This window comes from Danio rerio, chromosome 8 (genome assembly GCF_052040795.2).
Source record: "Danio rerio strain M-AB ecotype USA chromosome 8, GRCz13ab, whole genome shotgun sequence".
Classification (NCBI taxonomy): Eukaryota; Metazoa; Chordata; class Actinopteri; order Cypriniformes; family Danionidae; genus Danio; species Danio rerio.
The window spans coordinates 37,469,969-37,489,707 of record NC_141028.1 but is presented as its reverse complement, the minus strand read 5'-3'; the positions used below and the strand labels follow the sequence as shown (position 1 = coordinate 37,489,707).

The 19,739-nt window shown below is 39.7% G+C and overlaps 2 protein-coding genes, 1 long non-coding RNA gene and 1 pseudogene across 6 annotated transcripts in view; 1 reads left to right on the top strand and 3 right to left on the bottom strand.

The window, feature by feature from the left end:
• Window positions 1–19,739, top strand: part of LOC141375869 (uncharacterized) — a 178,411-nt gene that overhangs the window by 50,693 nt on the left and 107,979 nt on the right. The gene's annotated exons all lie outside the window — the stretch shown is intronic.
• Window positions 736–3,747, bottom strand: LOC147842741 (E3 ubiquitin-protein ligase RBBP6-like; annotated as a pseudogene). The gene is made up of 7 exons (XR_015498114.1): window positions 3,424–3,747; window positions 3,134–3,230; window positions 2,955–3,030; window positions 2,727–2,815; window positions 2,590–2,650; window positions 2,348–2,487; window positions 736–2,252 (listed from the first exon to the last, which is right to left on the bottom strand). The product of XR_015498114.1 is annotated as an E3 ubiquitin-protein ligase RBBP6-like (transcript).
• On the bottom strand, window positions 6,675–8,439 carry LOC141375729 (E3 ubiquitin-protein ligase RBBP6-like). Of its 2 annotated transcripts, XM_087264941.1 has the most exons (7): window positions 8,106–8,439; window positions 7,816–7,912; window positions 7,637–7,712; window positions 7,409–7,497; window positions 7,272–7,332; window positions 7,030–7,169; window positions 6,675–6,934 (listed from the first exon to the last, which is right to left on the bottom strand). In XM_087264941.1, exons 1-7 carry the CDS (start codon window positions 8,263–8,265, stop codon window positions 6,760–6,762), a joined length of 798 nt encoding a protein of 265 aa, XP_087121067.1. In that variant the 5' UTR covers window positions 8,266–8,439; the 3' UTR covers window positions 6,675–6,759. The 2 variants fall into 2 exon arrangements, with proteins under 2 accessions (XP_087121067.1, XP_087121069.1); XM_087264943.1 differs by lacking the exon at window positions 7,272–7,332.
• Window positions 11,341–13,122, bottom strand: LOC141375678 (E3 ubiquitin-protein ligase RBBP6-like). 2 transcript variants are annotated; one of them, XM_087264946.2, is made up of 7 exons: window positions 12,789–13,122; window positions 12,499–12,595; window positions 12,320–12,395; window positions 12,092–12,180; window positions 11,955–12,015; window positions 11,713–11,852; window positions 11,341–11,617 (listed from the first exon to the last, which is right to left on the bottom strand). In XM_087264946.2, exons 1-7 carry the CDS (start codon window positions 12,946–12,948, stop codon window positions 11,443–11,445), a joined length of 798 nt encoding a protein of 265 aa, XP_087121072.1. In that variant the 5' UTR covers window positions 12,949–13,122; the 3' UTR covers window positions 11,341–11,442. The 2 variants fall into 2 exon arrangements, with proteins under 2 accessions (XP_087121072.1, XP_087121073.1); XM_087264947.2 differs by lacking the exon at window positions 11,955–12,015 and having other exon boundaries at window positions 11,347–11,617.

The following is a 19,739-nucleotide window of genomic DNA, read 5'->3' as shown; positions in this document are numbered from 1 at the left end:
GTCATGTTATTTTGGGGCTATATATTAAAGGAAAAGAATTCCTTAATGCAACTTTTTGCATAAACCTCATTTTATTTATTGGAAAGTTTTTTATACACAAATGCAAATATACTCATAGTAAGCCTAATTTTTTATTTTTTAAACGAGAACTAGCTCTTTATTTAAAAAACATCATAGACTCTCACAATAAGAAAGCTATTAAAACTTCTAAAATATGTGGTTTATTTAATATTCTGCAATATTTTAATTTTTCTTTATGTGCCCTTAATTATTTATTTTTCTTCTTCTTTTCTCTCTCTTGTTCCCTTTAATTTCTTTTACATTTATTATATTTGTTCTAAATTTGTTACAATCCACTTTTTTCAAAAAGTAATATTTCTATTGATTGTACTATACTTCTTTCAGTTTTGTATCGGTATTTGTTGTAATGTAATGTTACTATTGCAATAAAAAAAAAAAAAATTCCAAAAAAAAAAAAAAGAATCAAATTTTAACACGGAAGAGTTTTTTTTGTCTCTCTCAAATTAAAGCAATATTTCTTAATCTTGTTGTTTTTTTTGTTTGTTTTTTTTTACTGTACAGTTGCCCCAGGTGTTAATCAGGTGTGATGCCTGCTCATCTGACCTTTGACCTCGGCACTTAACTGCTGCCAGTTTTCTTTCAATGCCATGAGATTTCTGAATTCTACATGCAGGAACCGATGCATTCCTTTTTTTTCCTTTTTTTTTTAAACAAAACAGATATGGCAGACACGGCCAAACATTGAAACTTTGGAGGGCATTGAGGGGGAAAAAAAAGCACAATATCATCAAGGGGAATAAAAGGTTTGATCAAAGCGTGCGTTTACACACGTTCATTTAAATATGGACAAAACCAACATTGGGTTATTTTTGTTATTAGATTTAAAATGCACGGACCCTATTTGACCCAGTGTTCATATATACATATGTTTTTATGAATGAATATTTTTGCATATAAAAGATAATAAAAGACTGACTAGACAGATTAGATAGTTTAATAGACAGATTGACACGTGTAGTCATTCGTTCCTGTGTATTTGATGACTAGCTTCAAGCAGTATCTGGCTGCAGACTTGCATGCAATCTGAGACACAAAGCACTCAGCGGAGCTAGTGAGGTCACTGTGAGAGGCGGGGTTAGGGGTGCACACTCACTGACAGCCTAGATTTAGCCTGGTTTTAACCAAGCCGTCTATTAGACTTTTAACCCTTATGTATTGTTCATATTGTTCAAGTGGCTGTTTTTGCCCCCAATGACCTCCATTATAACTAAACTTGTTTTAATTGCAAAGCCATGACACCAGATAGTAACTCATTCTTTATTGTTGGTGGTTTCCCTGTTGGGATGAGATAAAATGAGTCATTTTTACTTTTGATGGTCAGTTGGCACCTTTAAACACCCCAAAAAAATGCTTGCTGGGATGGTACCAAGAGGCTGTGCTCACTTCTGGACAGAGGGGGTGTAGACTTGCAGCTAGTGCCGATAAGAGGTGCAGACGCTGAGGCTGTTCTGTATGCGAGTGTTGAGGTTTTGAAACATCAGCTGACAACGTGTAGGTAGAGAGTAGCAGGTTCTGGGAGTAGATGAGCTTGTCACCGGTGTAGACTTTGACCGACTTGTGAAGTTACTCACAAGACCTCCGCTTATGGGACATTACCATTCAAATGAAACGTTTCCAGCAGAATATGACGCTTTAAAAAACTCCATCGGCACTGGTAACTATGAAAAACACGACTGAGCACTAATAGTGTACTCAACACTTTACACTGACATTTGAAGGATCACCTGACATTAAAGACTGAAGTAAGAACGCTGAAAAAAACCCATCAGATTTTAGCCCAGAAGAGTTTCTCTTTTCCTAAATTAAAGCAAAACTTCATGATATTGTGTTTATGAATTCATTCGTGTGTGTGTGTGTGTGTGTGTGTGTGTTGCACTGCTGGAGTGAAGGTTAACCAGTCCACACAGTTCATGCGGCTATAATCTTTATTATCTTTTATTAATAAACTATGTACAATATTTACACGTCGGCTCCAGGTCTCTTGGATGAAGGTCTCTCAGCGACGTGGTCTCTTCTGGTCGCCGCGCGTCTCTGGTGAAGATGGGGAGCGGGACCGTTTCCCTCCGGCGTCCCGGACCGAAGATGCCGCACCTGCTGAGGACGAGGAGGGCAAAGGCTCGGTCTGGCAGGAGAAGGACGGCCTCTTTCTCTTCTCAGCAGCATAGGCCTCACTGAACAGATCGAGCGCAAACACACACAAGCAGACATCATGTGAGATTTGGACAAACACTAGAACATGCGGCTATGCCAAGTACAGTTTACTCACACGTCTATGATGGGAATGACGTATCGGCCGCTGCCGTCTATCATGACTCCCTTTCGGTCTGGGTCGTCCACCTCCAACAGGAAGCTGCGGGGAATCCCTGTGCTCTTCCGGATGCGCTTGTGCGGCGCGGAGCGGCTGCCCTGTGAATTGAGGAGTGACAGTCAAACTCTGAGCAAACAATCTGACTGATGAGGACAAGAGCTCAAGTTCACAGCAACCGTGAGCTTGGAAAACCCAGTTACCACATTAGTGGGGCAGTGCCTAATGTGGTGTCCCGGGATCCCAAGCAGCCTCATGGCCTCACTAGTGAACATCAGAACCATGAGAATCAGCTCAGACATCTCTCACAAAGCAAACCTGTCAGTGTCTGAACGCTCACCTGCTGGAGTAGTAGCACAGGCTGGACTGGTACATCACCGCTTTCAGCTTGTCCTCCTCTGACGCCTTTGCCTCAGCCAGATTCTCAGTCTGTTTCACAGGCATTTGCACATTTGAATCTTTTTCACCCTCAACCCTTCAAACAATCTCAAATCTCCCTAAGAAGCTGAGTGCGTGTGCGTATATTGTGTGCTTTACATTGCTATTGTGCTATTCATTTGTTCAATACCTTCAACAACTGCTCCAGTGAGAGGAGTGAAGGATCAGCTCTAGGTGAAGGTTCACGCCAGCGTCCAGCTTGATGTCTGCAAAACAAAGGAGCTTGTGTGACTAAAACACCAGGGACAGACCAGGAGTCTTCATATAACATCTAACAGAGGACGCGTGTGCTCATTTCACAGCACTTACCCAACAAATCTTCTGTTTGAGGACTTCAGTCCCGCCGCAGGGATCCGTCTGATGATGACCGACGTGTTTTTAGGGATGAGAGCATCATCTGTGTATTCTGACAGCAAAATAAAATCAGAATCAGCACATAATTATGGAGCACGGTATACTTTGAGAGCCATTAGCCTTTTAAAACAGCCAAAACATCCCTACATGTCAGCATCAGCACCACCTTACAGCTTCCAGAAGTGTCTGATGTAACGCATCTAATGTTAGCGTAGAACAGTTGAAGTGTCTTTTCCTCAACTCACCTTCATCAGTCTGGGCGTTGCTGATCTTCAGCTGGCAGAACTTCAGCCTCTTGCTCCTCATGATCTGCCGCTTCAGCTGATGTTGAGGCCTTCAAACTGGAGCGAGTCGTAGGTGAGTCGACTCTGGAACCTGTAGTGAACACAAGACATACTGAACACAAACACAAAGCACAGCGTAATAAAAAGGGTCAAACCTGAGTGATGGGAACAGCAGGCGATCAATCGACGTATCCAACGATCAATAATATCGATAATCTGGAAAAATTGTCACGGAGGACGCAGAGATCAGATGCCAATCGACACAGCGAGATTCAAACAACACCCACAGGACGGTTGTCATGGATGCTGATGATGAACACGTGACGCATGCGCTGTACAACTTCCGGCAATATTATCATTATTAATATTAATTTTATTGATAGTAGTAGTAAAATCATTGCGATAAGTATAATAAAATAAACAGCAGAACAGTTGGCCATCTCTGAATAATACACAGCGACGTTTCCCTGCACGAACGATTCAGGCCTTCGCCAAGAAGACTCGGGTGAGTCGATGATTCAGGGATTGATTCAACTGTCCGTTCATCCTATTGGCTTCTTTGGCTGAATGAATCGTTCAATGCTTTACTCAAATAAAGCGGCCTCTTGCTGCCACCTATTGGGGGTTTGCTTTTTTGTTTTCAAAAGTACTTTGACACTTTTTTAAAGGCACCTTTAAGTTCATTTTTGCACAAAAGCTCGTCTCTGTGCGTTCCAAATGGTTTGAAATTTCCTTAGCACATGGTTTTCTTGATGCGTTTGAAATTTTCAATGTAAATCCACTCGTACTTGCATTTGATCTTTATTATGCCTTAAAATCAAAACTATACTAAAGGTGTCTTATCCAAATGCAGATTTTCATTCAAAACGTTATGACAGAACCATATTACTTTACAGTGGCCCATGGATATATATATATATATATATATATATATATATATATATGTGTGTGTGTGTGTTGCTTGTTTCTTATTTACCCATGCAGTGACTTTTAGGCATAAATACTATGTAGGCTTGCTAAAGGGTTGCATGAGAAATGTCATCATCGTGAGAGCTTGACTTTTTTTTTGTCGCTGCCTTTAGTTGTGGTGAAATGAGATGCATCATGTCGTTTATCTGTTTGTGCAGTCTGTACCTTCATTTCTGAATCGTGTGGCATCGTACTTGAAGCCAAGTCATTTAGCCCAAGGCATAGTTGTCTTAGAATGAGTAGTTTGCTGATCAAATTCCACATTTTGATGAGGCAAAACACATCTTGGATGTTTTAATTACTATTTTAGGTGAAAAACAAAACAATGAGATTTGTGTAAAATCTAAAGTTAACCAAGTCCAGCCCGCCATCTTGTCCTGCCTCTCAGTTCTCTTAAGCCTTGGGCCGGCTCTGTGAAGTGGCCTCTTTTGGGCTCATCATTGAAGACCGGACGAGCTGCAACATTTCGTTCTGCCAGGTTCTGGGAGTAGATGAGCATGTCATCGCTCTAGACTATGGTCAACTTGTGAAGTTACTCATACACCTCCGCTCATGGCATATTACCATTAAAATGAAACTTTTCCAGCAGAATATGACGCTCTAAAAAAAAAAAACTCCATCGGCACTGGTAACTATGAAAAACACGACTGAGCACTAATGGTACACTCAACAATTTACACTGACATTTGAAGGATCACCTGACATTAAAGACTGACGTAAGAACGCTGGAGGAACATCAAATTTTAACACGGAAGAGTTTTTTTTGTCTCTCTCAAATTAAAGCAATATTTCTTAATCTTGTTGTTTTTTTTTTTTTTTTACTGTACAGTTGCCCCAGGTGTTTATCAGGTGTGATGCCTGCTCATCTGACCTTTGACCTCGGCACTCAACTGCTGCCAGTTTTCTTTCAATGCCATGAGATTTCTGAATTCTACATGCAGGAACCGATGCATTCCTTTTTTTTTTTTAAACAAAACAGATATGGCAGACACGGCCAAACATTGAAACTTTGGAGGGCATTGAGGGGAAAAAAAAGCACAATATCATCAAGGGGAATAAAAGGTTTGATCAAAGCGTGCGTTTACACACGTTCATTTAAATATGGACAAAACCAACATTGGGTTAATTTTGTTATTAGATTTAAAATGCACGGACCCTATTTGACCCAGTGTTCATATATACATATGTTTTTATGAATGAATATTTTTGCATATAAAAGATAATAAAAGACTGACTAGACAGATTAGATAGTTTAATAGACAGATTGACACGTGTAGTCATTCGTTCCTGTGTATTTGATGACTAGCTTCCAGCAGTATCTGGCTGCAGACTTGCATGCAATCTGAGACACAAAGCACTCAGCGGAGCTAGTGAGGTCACTGTGAGAGGCGGGGTTAGGGGTGCACACTCACTGACAGCCTAGATTTAGCCTGGTTTTAACCAAGCCGTCTATTAGACTTTTAACCCTTATGTATTGTTCATATTGTTCAAGTGGCTGTTTTTTGCCCCCAATGACCTCCATTATAACTAAACTTGTTTTAATTGCAAAGCCATGACACCAGATAGTAACTCATTCTTTATTGTTGGTGGTTTCCCTGTTGGGATGAGATAAAATGAGTCATTTTTACTTTTGATGGTCAGTTGGCACCTTTAAACACCCCAAAAAAATGCTTGCTGGGATGGTACCAAGAGGCTGTGCTCACTTCTGGACAGAGGGGGTGTAGACTTGCAGCTAGTGCCGATAAGTGGTGCAGACGCTGAGGCTGTTCTGTATGCGAGTGTTGAGGTTTTGAAACATCAGCTGACAACGTGTAGGTAGAGAGTAGCAGGTTCTGGGAGTAGATGAGCTTGTCACCGGTGTAGACTTTGACCGACTTGTGAAGTTACTCACAAGACCTCCGCTTATGGGACATTACCATTCAAATGAAACGTTTCCAGCAGAATATGACGCTTCAAAAAACTCCATCGGCACTGGTAACTATGAAAAACACGACTGAGCACTAATAGTGTACTCAACACTTTACACTGACATTTGAAGGATCACCTGACATTAAAGACTGAAGTAAGAACGCTGAAAAAAACCCATCAGATTTTAGCCCAGAAGAGTTTCTCTTTTCCTAAATTAAAGCAAAACTTCATGATATTGTGTTTATGAATTCATTCGTGTGTGTGTGTGTGTGTGTGTGTGTGTGTATGTGTGTGTTGCACTGCTGGAGTGAAGGTTAACCAGTCCACACAGTTCATGCGGCTATAATCTTTATTATCTTTTATTAATAAACTATGTACAATATTTACACGTCGGCTCCAGGTCTCTTGGATGAAGGTCTCTCAGCGACGTGGTCTCTTCTGGTCGCCGCGCGTCTCTGGTGAAGATGGGGAGCGGGACCGTTTCCCTCCGGCGTCCCGGACCGAAGATGCCGCACCTGCTGAGGACGAGGAGGGCAAAGGCTCGGTCTGGCAGGAGAAGGACGGCCTCTTTCTCTTCTCAGCAGCATAGGCCTCACTGAACAGATCGAGCGCAAACACACACAAGCAGACATCATGTGAGATTTGGACAAACACTAGAACATGCGGCTATGCCAAGTACAGTTTACTCACGCGTCTATGATGGGAATGACGTATCGGCCGCTGCCGTCTATCATGACTCCCTTTCGGTCTGGGTCGTCCACCTCCAACAGGAAGCTGCGGGGAATCCCTGTGCTCTTCCGGATGCGCTTGTGCGGCGCGGAGCGGCTGCCCTGTGAATTGAGGAGTGACAGTCAAACTCTGAGCAAACAATCTGACTGATGAGGACAAGAGCTCAAGTTCACAGCAACCGTGAGCTTGGAAAACCCAGTTACCACATTAGTGGGGCAGTGCCTAATGTGGTGTCCCGGGATCCCAAGCAGCCTCATGGCCTCACTAGTGAACATCAGAACCATGAGAATCAGCTCAGACATCTCTCACAAAGCAAACCTGTCAGTGTCTGAACGCTCACCTGCTGGAGTAGTAGCACAGGCTGGACTGGTACATCACCGCTTTCAGCTTGTCCTCCTCTGACGCCTTTGCCTCAGCCAGATTCTCAGTCTGTTTCACAGGCATTTGCACATTTGAATCTTTTTCACCCTCAACCCTTCAAACAATCTCAAATCTCCCTAAGAAGCTGAGTGCGTGTGCGTATATTGTGTGCTTTACATTGCTATTGTGCTATTCATTTGTTCAATACCTTCAACAACTGCTCCAGTGAGAGGAGTGAAGGATCAGCTCTAGGTGAAGGTTCACGCCAGCGTCCAGCTTGATGTCTGCAAAACAAAGGAGCTTGTGTGACTAAAACACCAGGGACAGACCAGGAGTCTTCATATAACATCTAACAGAGGACGCGTGTGCTCATTTCACAGCACTCACCCAACAAATCTTCTGTTTGAGGACTTCAGTCCCGCCGCAGGGATCCGTCTGATGATGACCGACGTGTTTTTAGGGATGAGAGCATCATCTGTGTATTCTGACAGCAAAATAAAATCAGAATCAGCACATAATTATGGAGCACGGTATACTTTGAGAGCCATTAGCCTTTTAAAACAGCCAAAACATCCCTACATGTCAGCATCAGCACCACCTTACAGCTTCCAGAAGTGTCTGATGTAACGCATCTAATGTTAGCGTAGAACAGTTGAAGTGTCTTTTCCTCAACTCACCTTCATCAGTCTGGGCGTTGCTGATCTTCAGCTGGCAGAACTTCAGCCTCTTGCTCCTCATGATCTGCCGCTTCAGCTCCCCCGCGCTGATGTTGAGGCCTTCAAACTGGAGCGAGTCGTAGGTGAGTCGACTCTGGAACCTGTAGTGAACACAAGACATACTGAACACAAACACAAAGCACAGCGTAATAAAAAGGGTCAAACCTGAGTGATGGGAACAGCAGGCGATCAATCGACGTATCCAACGATCAATAATATCGATAATCTGGAAAAATTGTCACGGAGGACGCAGAGATCAGATGCCAATCGACACAGCGAGATTCAAACAACAGCCACAGGACGGTTGTCATGGATGCTGATGATGAACACGTGACGCATGCGCTGTACAACTTCCGGCAATATTATCATTATTAATTTTATTGATAGTAGTAGTAAAATCATTGCGATAAGTATAATAAAATAAACAGCAGAACAGTTGGCCATCTCTGAATAATACACAGCGACGTTTCCCTGCACGAACGATTCAGGCCTTCGCCAAGAAGACTCGGGTGAGTCGATGATTCAGGGATTGATTCAACTGTCCGTTCATCCTATTGGCTTCTTTGGCTGAATGAATCGTTCAATGCTTTACTCAAATAAAGCGGCCTCTTGCTGCCACCTATTGGGGGTTTGCTTTTTTGTTTTCAAAAGTACTTTGACACTTTTTTAAAGGCACCTTTAAGTTCATTTTTGCACAAAAGCTCGTCTCTGTGCGTTCCAAATGGTTTGAAATTTCCTTAGCACATGGTTTTCTTGATGCGTTTGAAATTTTCAATGTAAATCCACTCGTACTTGCATTTGATCTTTATTATGCCTTAAAATCAAAACTATACTAAAGGTGTCTTATCCAAATGCAGATTTTCATTCAAAACGTTATGACAGAACCATATTACTTTACAGTGGCCCATGGATATATATATATATATATATATATATATATATATGTGTGTGTGTGTGTGTTGCTTGTTTCTTATTTACCCATGCAGTGACTTTTAGGCATAAATACTATGTAGGCTTGCTAAAGGGTTGCATGAGAAATGTCATCATCGTGAGAGCTTGACTTTTTTTTTGTCGCTGCCTTTAGTTGTGGTGAAATGAGATGCATCATGTCGTTTATCTGTTTGTGCAGTCTGTACCTTCATTTCTGAATCGTGTGGCATCGTACTTGAAGCCAAGTCATTTAGCCCAAGGCATAGTTGTCTTAGAATGAGTAGTTTGCTGATCAAATTCCACATTTTGATGAGGCAAAACACATCTTGGATGTTTTAATTACTATTTTAGGTGAAAAACAAAACAATGAGATTTGTGTAAAATCTAAAGTTAACCAAGTCCAGCCCGCCATCTTGTCCTGCCTCTCAGTTCTCTTAAGCCTTGGGCCGGCTCTGTGAAGTGGCCTCTTTTGGGCTCATCATTGAAGACCGGACGAGCTGCAACATTTCGTTCTGCCAGGTTCTGGGAGTAGATGAGCATGTCATCGCTCTGGACTATGGTCAACTTGTGAAGTTACTCATACACCTCCGCTCATGGCATATTACCATTAAAATGAAACTTTTCCAGCAGAATATGACGCTCTAAAAAAAAAAAACTCCATCGGCACTGGTAACTATGAAAAACACGACTGAGCACTAATGGTACACTCAACAATTTACACTGACATTTGAAGGATCACCTGACATTAAAGACTGACGTAAGAACGCTGGAGGAACATCAAATTTTAACACGGAAGAGTTTTTTTTGTCTCTCTCAAATTAAAGCAATATTTCTTAATCTTGTTGTTTTTTTTTTTTTTTTACTGTACAGTTGCCCCAGGTGTTTATCAGGTGTGATGCCTGCTCATCTGACCTTTGACCTCGGCACTCAACTGCTGCCAGTTTTCTTTCAATGCCATGAGATTTCTGAATTCTACATGCAGGAACCGATGCATTCCTTTTTTTTTTTTTAAACAAAACAGATATGGCAGACACGGCCAAACATTGAAACTTTGGAGGGCATTGAGGGGAAAAAAAAGCACAATATCATCAAGGGGAATAAAAGGTTTGATCAAAGCGTGCGTTTACACACGTTCATTTAAATATGGACAAAACCAACATTGGGTTAATTTTGTTATTAGATTTAAAATGCACGGACCCTATTTGACCCAGTGTTCATATATACATATGTTTTTATGAATGAATATTTTTGCATATAAAAGATAATAAAAGACTGACTAGACAGATTAGATAGTTTAATAGACAGATTGACACGTGTAGTCATTCGTTCCTGTGTATTTGATGACTAGCTTCCAGCAGTATCTGGCTGCAGACTTGCATGCAATCTGAGACACAAAGCACTCAGCGGAGCTAGTGAGGTCACTGTGAGAGGCGGGGTTAGGGGTGCACACTCACTGACAGCCTAGATTTAGCCTGGTTTTAACCAAGCCGTCTATTAGACTTTTAACCCTTATGTATTGTTCATATTGTTCAAGTGGCTGTTTTTTGCCCCCAATGACCTCCATTATAACTAAACTTGTTTTAATTGCAAAGCCATGACACCAGATAGTAACTCATTCTTTATTGTTGGTGGTTTCCCTGTTGGGATGAGATAAAATGAGTCATTTTTACTTTTGATGGTCAGTTGGCACCTTTAAACACCCCAAAAAAATGCTTGCTGGGATGGTACCAAGAGGCTGTGCTCACTTCTGGACAGAGGGGGTGTAGACTTGCAGCTAGTGCCGATAAGTGGTGCAGACGCTGAGGCTGTTCTGTATGCGAGTGTTGAGGTTTTGAAACATCAGCTGACAACGTGTAGGTAGAGAGTAGCAGGTTCTGGGAGTAGATGAGCTTGTCACCGGTGTAGACTTTGACCGACTTGTGAAGTTACTCACAAGACCTCCGCTTATGGGACATTACCATTCAAATGAAACGTTTCCAGCAGAATATGACGCTTCAAAAAACTCCATCGGCACTGGTAACTATGAAAAACACGACTGAGCACTAATAGTGTACTCAACACTTTACACTGACATTTGAAGGATCACCTGACATTAAAGACTGAAGTAAGAACGCTGAAAAAAACCCATCAGATTTTAGCCCAGAAGAGTTTCTCTTTTCCTAAATTAAAGCAAAACTTCATGATATTGTGTTTATGAATTCATTCGTGTGTGTGTGTGTGTGTGTGTGTGTGTGTGTGTGTGTTGCACTGCTGGAGTGAAGGTTAACCAGTCCACACAGTTCATGCGGCTATAATCTTTATTATCTTTTATTAATAAACTATGTACAATATTTACACGTCGGCTCCAGGTCTCTTGGATGAAGGTCTCTCAGCGACGTGGTCTCTTCTGGTCGCCGCGCGTCTCTGGTGAAGATGGGGAGCGGGACCGTTTCCCTCCGGCGTCCCGGACCGAAGATGCCGCACCTGCTGAGGACGAGGAGGGCAAAGGCTCGGTCTGGCAGGAGAAGGACGGCCTCTTTCTCTTCTCAGCAGCATAGGCCTCACTGAACAGATCGAGCGCAAACACACACAAGCAGACATCATGTGAGATTTGGACAAACACTAGAACATGCGGCTATGCCAAGTACAGTTTACTCACGCGTCTATGATGGGAATGACGTATCGGCCGCTGCCGTCTATCATGACTCCCTTTCGGTCTGGGTCGTCCACCTCCAACAGGAAGCTGCGGGGAATCCCTGTGCTCTTCCGGATGCGCTTGTGCGGCGCGGAGCGGCTGCCCTGTGAATTGAGGAGTGACAGTCAAACTCTGAGCAAACAATCTGACTGATGAGGACAAGAGCTCAAGTTCACAGCAACCGTGAGCTTGGAAAACCCAGTTACCACATTAGTGGGGCAGTGCCTAATGTGGTGTCCCGGGATCCCAAGCAGCCTCATGGCCTCACTAGTGAACATCAGAACCATGAGAATCAGCTCAGACATCTCTCACAAAGCAAACCTGTCAGTGTCTGAACGCTCACCTGCTGGAGTAGTAGCACAGGCTGGACTGGTACATCACCGCTTTCAGCTTGTCCTCCTCTGACGCCTTTGCCTCAGCCAGATTCTCAGTCTGTTTCACAGGCATTTGCACATTTGAATCTTTTTCACCCTCAACCCTTCAAACAATCTCAAATCTCCCTAAGAAGCTGAGTGCGTGTGCGTATATTGTGTGCTTTACATTGCTATTGTGCTATTCATTTGTTCAATACCTTCAACAACTGCTCCAGTGAGAGGAGTGAAGGATCAGCTCTAGGTGAAGGTTCACGCCAGCGTCCAGCTTGATGTCTGCAAAACAAAGGAGCTTGTGTGACTAAAACACCAGGGACAGACCAGGAGTCTTCATATAACATCTAACAGAGGACGCGTGTGCTCATTTCACAGCACTTACCCAACAAATCTTCTGTTTGAGGACTTCAGTCCCGCCGCAGGGATCCGTCTGATGATGACCGACGTGTTTTTAGGGATGAGAGCATCATCTGTGTATTCTGACAGCAAAATAAAATCAGAATCAGCACATAATTATGGAGCACGGTATACTTTGAGAGCCATTAGCCTTTTAAAACAGCCAAAACATCCCTACATGTCAGCATCAGCACCACCTTACAGCTTCCAGAAGTGTCTGATGTAACGCATCTAATGTTAGCGTAGAACAGTTGAAGTGTCTTTTCCTCAACTCACCTTCATCAGTCTGGGCGTTGCTGATCTTCAGCTGGCAGAACTTCAGCCTCTTGCTCCTCATGATCTGCCGCTTCAGCTCCCCCGCGCTGATGTTGAGGCCTTCAAACTGGAGCGAGTCGTAGGTGAGTCGACTCTGGAACCTGTAGTGAACACAAGACATACTGAACACAAACACAAAGCACAGCGTAATAAAAAGGGTCAAACCTGAGTGATGGGAACAGCAGGCGATCAATCGACGTATCCAACGATCAATAATATCGATAATCTGGAAAAATTGTCACGGAGGACGCAGAGATCAGATGCCAATCGACACAGCGAGATTCAAACAACAGCCACAGGACGGTTGTCATGGATGCTGATGATGAACACGTGACGCATGCGCTGTACAACTTCCGGCAATATTATCATTATTAATATTAATTTTATTGATAGTAGTAGTAAAATCATTGCGATAAGTATAATAAAATAAACAGCAGAACAGTTGGCCATCTCTGAATAATACACAGCGACGTTTCCCTGCACGAACGATTCAGGCCTTCGCCAAGAAGACTCGGGTGAGTCGATGATTCAGGGATTGATTCAACTGTCCGTTCATCCTATTGGCTTCTTTGGCTGAATGAATCGTTCAATGCTTTACTCAAATAAAGCGGCCTCTTGCTGCCACCTATTGGGGGTTTGCTTTTTTGTTTTCAAAAGTACTTTGACACTTTTTTAAAGGCACCTTTAAGTTCATTTTTGCACAAAAGCTCGTCTCTGTGCGTTCTGACCGATCGCCCGGTCCCCACTATGTTTTGCCTTTAAAAGACTCAGGGGGCGTTGCTGATATGCCTAGTGCAGTTTTTTCACTGATCCCCACCTTGACCATTTACCTGAATTGAGTGTGTAAGTGTGTGTCGGCGCACTGCTCTATAGCGGTCCTGTAGTCGGATGGCGGTACTGCACCCTGACACACACTTGACGCAATTCACACACTCTGCCTACTGCACATGCGCAATCTCATAAGTGAATCCGACTTTAATCAACTTAATTAACATCTATCATCAAATTATTCGAATTTTTGGGTAAGTTAGAATGTTTTTCACCATCATAATGTAATAAAATAGGTTATATGACAAATACTTATGTTGCATATTTTGACAGTTATCAGGTATAGTTAATTAAATGTTTTAACGAATTTCCTGGGTGTTTTAATCGATGTTGTTTCAAATTACGTATTAATATAACACTGATAAGACACAAACTACAGTTCGGTATGTAATTTAACTTGTTTACACGAGTAAAAGTTACTCGCGCTAATGTGCTAACGTGCTAACTGCCCGGTGCTACGTGAGTCAGAGGCCGGGGTGGAGTGCATGAGCCGCGGTCAGACAGTCACCAATCACCGGGCGGCTAAATGGATCGACGGAGGATAAAACCATTAAAAGATGCGGAGAAACACATCACCAGCTCCACTGACAAGACCCATTCACTGGAAACCGAATATATAGAAGGTTACTAAGGTATGTTTTCATAGTTCTTGTATCGTACTTTTTAAATGGTTAATTGCTTTAAACATTTAACGTTAATCCTGAAATAACACTATTATATACTATTTATACGTTAATGTAGTAATATAACGTTAGAGGTTATAATTAAAATGTGGGGCTATCTGGTCCTAGAAATGTACTTAATTTATTGTTCTATGACGTGTAGAAACGTTTTATTTTAGATAAATAATTATAATACATAAATGTTCACTGTGTGTGTTTTATTTATTTATTTGCTGTCAACTGGTAGCCTTTTACAATAAGGTTAAATTAGTTAATGCTGGTTAATGCATTTACTAACATGAACAATAAATAATACTTTATTACAGTATTTGTTCATGTTTGTTAACTTTAGTAAATGAAAATAAAGTTGTTCATTACTAGTTGAACACGCACAATGCATTAATTATTGCAATGCATTATTACTGGTACAAGCATGAATGTAGATTTGAATAATGCATTAGTAATTAGTAAATGTTAAACTGATTAATAAATGCTGTACATGCATTGTTCATTACTAGGTCATGTTAGTAAGTACATTAACTAATAAAACCTAATTGTAAAGTGTGACCTGTAAACAATCGAAGTGGAAAAAAAGTTCTTTAAAACTGTCCTAAGAAAGAAGAACAGGTGTTCAATAGTATTAGAACAACATTGAGGAAAGGTTCTGATCCACTTCAAAAGGTTTACTGTATTTATAATTCACACACAGAGAGGATGCTAATGTGAGGTTTTTGTAGTTTTTGAACCCTACACATTTCATTAAATCTTTTAGGTCAGAGTTTGAGTTGTCCACATTTATTAAAGGAAGTTTTGTGGTTGAGTACAAATGATAGAGCTTGTGGAAGCAAAGCATATATGAGATATAATAAAAATACTGTCTTTATGTTTGACTTTATATGGTAAAACAAGAACAGGTGGTTAAGTGTTTTCCCCATTCAAATGTACATGTATATATTACATTCATTGTGTTTGTATTCATGCCATAGTTTAGCTTTTTATTGCTATGAGAGGGCATAATTAAAATGTTGCTTGCTCTTTTCTCTTAGTTTTGCAGCATTGATGCCGATCATGAGGACGATCTGCACCCTAACTGCACTGTCAATAAGATCGTTGTTCAGAGAAAACCTCATTTGTGCCTTTTTGCAATCAGGGATATTTTCTTTGGAGAGGAAATAACGTTTGACTATGGCGCATGTGATTGGCCTTGGAGAAAGGTTTGACATTTTGATTACTTAATACATTAATCCTTAATACATTCAGCAAAGCTAAGAGTTTTTTAATGTTAATATAGATTAAGGGTAAATCTGTTCAAAAATAAAGAGTTTGCATCATCCATAAGAGATAATGAAATCAATCTCTTAATATCTTCTTCTTGTCTTAATGGGTAAAAAAGTTTAATTAATTGGGTAATGCTTTACTTTAAAGGGGGGTTCATAAGACTGTCATGAAAGCTTTATAGTCATGACATGACTTATATAACAAAGCTGTTTTTAAATAGCTTTCATTGAAGGATGCCCATATGACTGCAGAAGAAAACTGCTCCGACAACTCTCTGATGAGGTATGTTTATTAGTATTATTATTATTATTAGTAGTAGTAGTAGTAGTAGTAGTAGTAGATGTTGTTGCTGTAGTAGTGCATTTAATTGTAATTATTTAACTTAGTGTGTGTCCTAATTTATGAACATATGCAATAGTGTAACATTGTGGGGACCAGAGGCATGTTAGAGAAGCTGTGAAACACACTTAGTCCTCAATACACACACAGTACGGTCTGACATAGTGGGGACCAGGAGCCCTGAGTACTACTGTCTAATTATTATTTTGTGTTTTTTATATTCAGCTTTCATTGAAGTATGATCATATGACGAGAAGAAGAGAACTGCTCTGCTCCAGTAGGAGACCCACAACCCTCTGATGAGGTGTGTTTAAATTTAATAATAATAATTATTATTATTAGTAGTAGTAGTAGAAGTAGAAGTGTGTGTCCTAATTGGTGAACGTATGCACTAGTGTAACATTGTGGGGACCAGAGGCATGTTAGAGAAACTGTGAAACACACTTAGTCCTGAATACACACTCAGTACGGTCTGACATAGTGGGGACCGGAACCCTTGAGTACTACTGTCTAACTAATATAAATTTTTTTATTTTCAGCTTATATTGAAGGATGACCATATGACAGAGGAAGAGAACTGCTCTGCTCCAGTACGTGACCCACAACTCTGATAAGGTGTGTTTAATGTTGTTGTTATTTTTATTAGTAGTAGTAGTAGTAGTAGTAGTAGTTGTAGTAGTTGTTGTTGTAGTAGTAGTGCATTTAATTGTAATTATTTTCTTAATCAAAATCTAGAAATGAAATAGAGTGTGTGTCCTAATTGGTGAACCCATGCACTAGTGTAACATTGTGGGGACCAGAGGCATGTTAGAGAAGCTGTGAAACACACTTAGTCCTGAATACACACAGTAAGGTCTGACATAGTGGGGACCGGGACCCTTGAGTACTGCTGTCTAACTAATATTTTTTTTTTTATTTTTTTTATTCAGCTTTGCTGAAGTATGACCGTATGACAGAAGGAGAGAACTGCTCTGCTCCAGTACGTGACCCACAACTCTCTGATGAGGTGTGTTTAATGTTGTTGTTATTATTTTTATTAGTAGTAGTAGTTGTAGTAGTTGTTGATGTAGTAGTAGTAGTGCATTTAATTGTAATTATTTAACTTAATCAAAATATAGAAATGAAACAGAGTGTGTGTCCTAATGTATGAATGTATGCACTAGTGTAACATTGTGGGGACCAGAGGCATGTACCAGAGGCATGTTAGAGAAACTGTGAAACACACTTAGTCCTGAATACACACAGTAAGGTCTGACGTAGTGGGGACCGGGACCCTTGAGTACTACTGTCTAACTAATATATATATATATTTTTTTTTATTATTCAGCTTTTATTGAAGGATGGAAGGATGACCATATGACAGAGGAAGAGAACTGCTCTGCTCCAGTAGGAGACCCACAACTCTGATGAGGTGTGTGTATAATAATAATAATAACAATTATTATTATTATTATATTATTATTATTATTATTAATATTATTAGTTGTAGTAGTAATAGTAGTTGTTGTTGTAGTAGTGGTGTATTTAATTGTAATTATTTAACTTAATCAAAATATAGAAATGAAACAGAGTGTGTGTCCTAATTGGTGAACATATGCACTGACATTGTGGGGACCAGAGGCATGTTAGAGAAGCTGTGAAACACACTTAGTCCTCAATACACACACAGTAAGGTCTGACATAGTGGGGACCACGACCCTTGAGTACTGCTGTCTAACTAATATATATTTTTTATATTCAGCTTTTATTGAAGGATGACCATATGACAGAGGAAGAGAACTGCTCTGCTCCAGCACGTAACTCACAACTCTGTTATTGCATATCAGATTTAACGAACCGTTTACTACGGATTTCATGTAATTTTGATAACTGCATTAATCAGATGTCATCAAGCTGCTGTGCCGTCAGCCAATCGTTGTATTGCTGATAATGATTTTGAGGATCGATAGATCTGTCACAACACACAGTCACAACACCTCTCAGATCAGTTTAATCTGATTCGCAAACTTTTTTGAAGAACCAAATTAGCCTAAGATGAGTTATCAAGATTAAAAGATCCAGGATCTGTAATATATTCTTAGATTATTTAAGCGAGGTCCGAAGAACAGACCCCTGGACCCTTGAGTACTACTGTCTAAATTATATTTTTCAAAATAAAAATTATAAATTATATATAAAAATATGTAAATATTTTTTATAAAATATTTATAAAATTATATATAAAATATATATTTTTAATTATATACAGTTGAAGTCAGAATTATTAGCCCCCTTGTTTATTTCTTGTACTAAATTTCTGTTTAATGGAAAGCAGATTTTTTAAACACATTTCTAATCATAACAGTGTTAATAACTCATCTCTAATAACTGATTTATTTTCTCTTTGCCATGATGACAGTAAAAATTATTTGACTAGATATTTTTCAAGACACTTCTATACAGCTTAAAGTGACATTTAAAGGCTTCACTAAGTTAATTAGGGTAACTAGGCAAGTTATTGGAGGGATAATAATATTGACCTTAAAATGGTTCATAAAAAATTAAAACTGCTTTTATTCTAGCTGAAATAAAACAAATAAGACTTTCTCCAGAAGAAAAAAATATTATCAGAAATACTATGAAAAAATTCCCTGCTCTGTTACACATCATTTGGGAAATATTTGTAAAAAAGTTTTAAAAAGGTGGGCTGACTTCAACTGTATATACTTTCATATATATATATCATTTCATATAACCATCATTATACAATAACTTGACTAATTACCCTAACCTGTCTAGTTAACCTAATTACCCTAGTGAAGCCTTTAAATTTCACTTTAAGCTGTATAGAAGTGTCTTAAAGAATATCTAGTCTAATATTATTTACTGTCGTCATGGCAAAGAGAAAATAAGTCCATTATTAGAAATGATTATTAGAAATAGTTATTAAAACTATTATGTTTAGAAATGTGTTGAAAAAAATCTTCTCTCCGTTAAACAGAAATTGGGGAAATAATAAACAAGCTGTCTAATAATTCAGGGGGGCTAATAATTCTGACTTCAACTGTATATAAAGAGTTTCATTGCAGAACGAGATATATCCATTTAAAAAAAATGTTGGTAATTTTGACATTATTTTTCAGGACATCAACAGTCAAGTTCATTCACAATTTTTGTACATTAAACTATAACTTGAGCTCAGTGAAGGCCAGGAACACAATATTTTCAAATCCAGGATATTTTTTATTTAATTTTATGTCTATAATTAAGTAAAAAAAGACATGCCAAAATGCTACATATTAATCCAACCCACATTGTCAAACATGGAATAATATATGCAAAGATTGATTAATAATAATAAGATTCTAAGTTAGATTTGGCCAGAATGTACACAACATAACATAACATAACTTTTTTTTTTTTTTTTTGCAAAACGCTACATCCACCTTAGGCTATATTATACTACATTAATACCATTACCAAAAGCTAGTGAATCAATGTTTTGTTTGATAAGTAAGATTAAGTTAGTTAGATAAATGACCTTTAGCTTGGTACAGAAAGAGTGGGGGGCGGCTCCTTCCACACCGCTGCAGAAAACCAAACCTGTATGATTAGAGCGGGCGGAGCTGAGTCCGTGACACAAACTTGCCTCGCTATGTCATATTTAATGAATTATTTCACTGTAATAATAATAATAGCTTATTTATTTGGTTGTGAAAAAGCTAAACCGTTTTCTCCATAACAACATGTGCCCTTTAAGTTCCTTTGTAATAAATCAACAACAACAAGAATTAATTTTAAATAATAGGTGCAACCACATAAATAA

What these genes read in the sequence shown, in the direction of transcription:
- LOC141375729 (XM_087264941.1), bottom strand. Translation starts at nt 8,265, where the DNA reads ATGTCTTGTGTTCACTACAGGTTCCAGAGTCGACTCACCTACGACTCG. An exon ending in CAACGCCCAGACTGATGAAG is followed by an intron (nt 7,913 to 8,105) that starts GTGAGTTGAGGA and finishes TTTTGCTGTCAG; the next exon opens with AATACACAGATGATGCTCTC. An exon ending in GTCATTCCCATCATAGACGC is followed by an intron (nt 6,935 to 7,029) that starts GTGAGTAAACTG and finishes CGATCTGTTCAG; the next exon opens with TGAGGCCTATGCTGCTGAGA.
- LOC141375678 (XM_087264946.2), bottom strand. Translation starts at nt 12,948, where the DNA reads ATGTCTTGTGTTCACTACAGGTTCCAGAGTCGACTCACCTACGACTCG. An exon ending in CACTGGAGCAGTTGTTGAAG is followed by an intron (nt 12,181 to 12,319) that starts GTATTGAACAAA and finishes CCTGTGAAACAG; the next exon opens with ACTGAGAATCTGGCTGAGGC. An exon ending in CTGTGCTACTACTCCAGCAG is followed by an intron (nt 12,016 to 12,091) that starts GTGAGCGTTCAG and finishes GATGTTCACTAG; the next exon opens with TGAGGCCATGAGGCTGCTTG.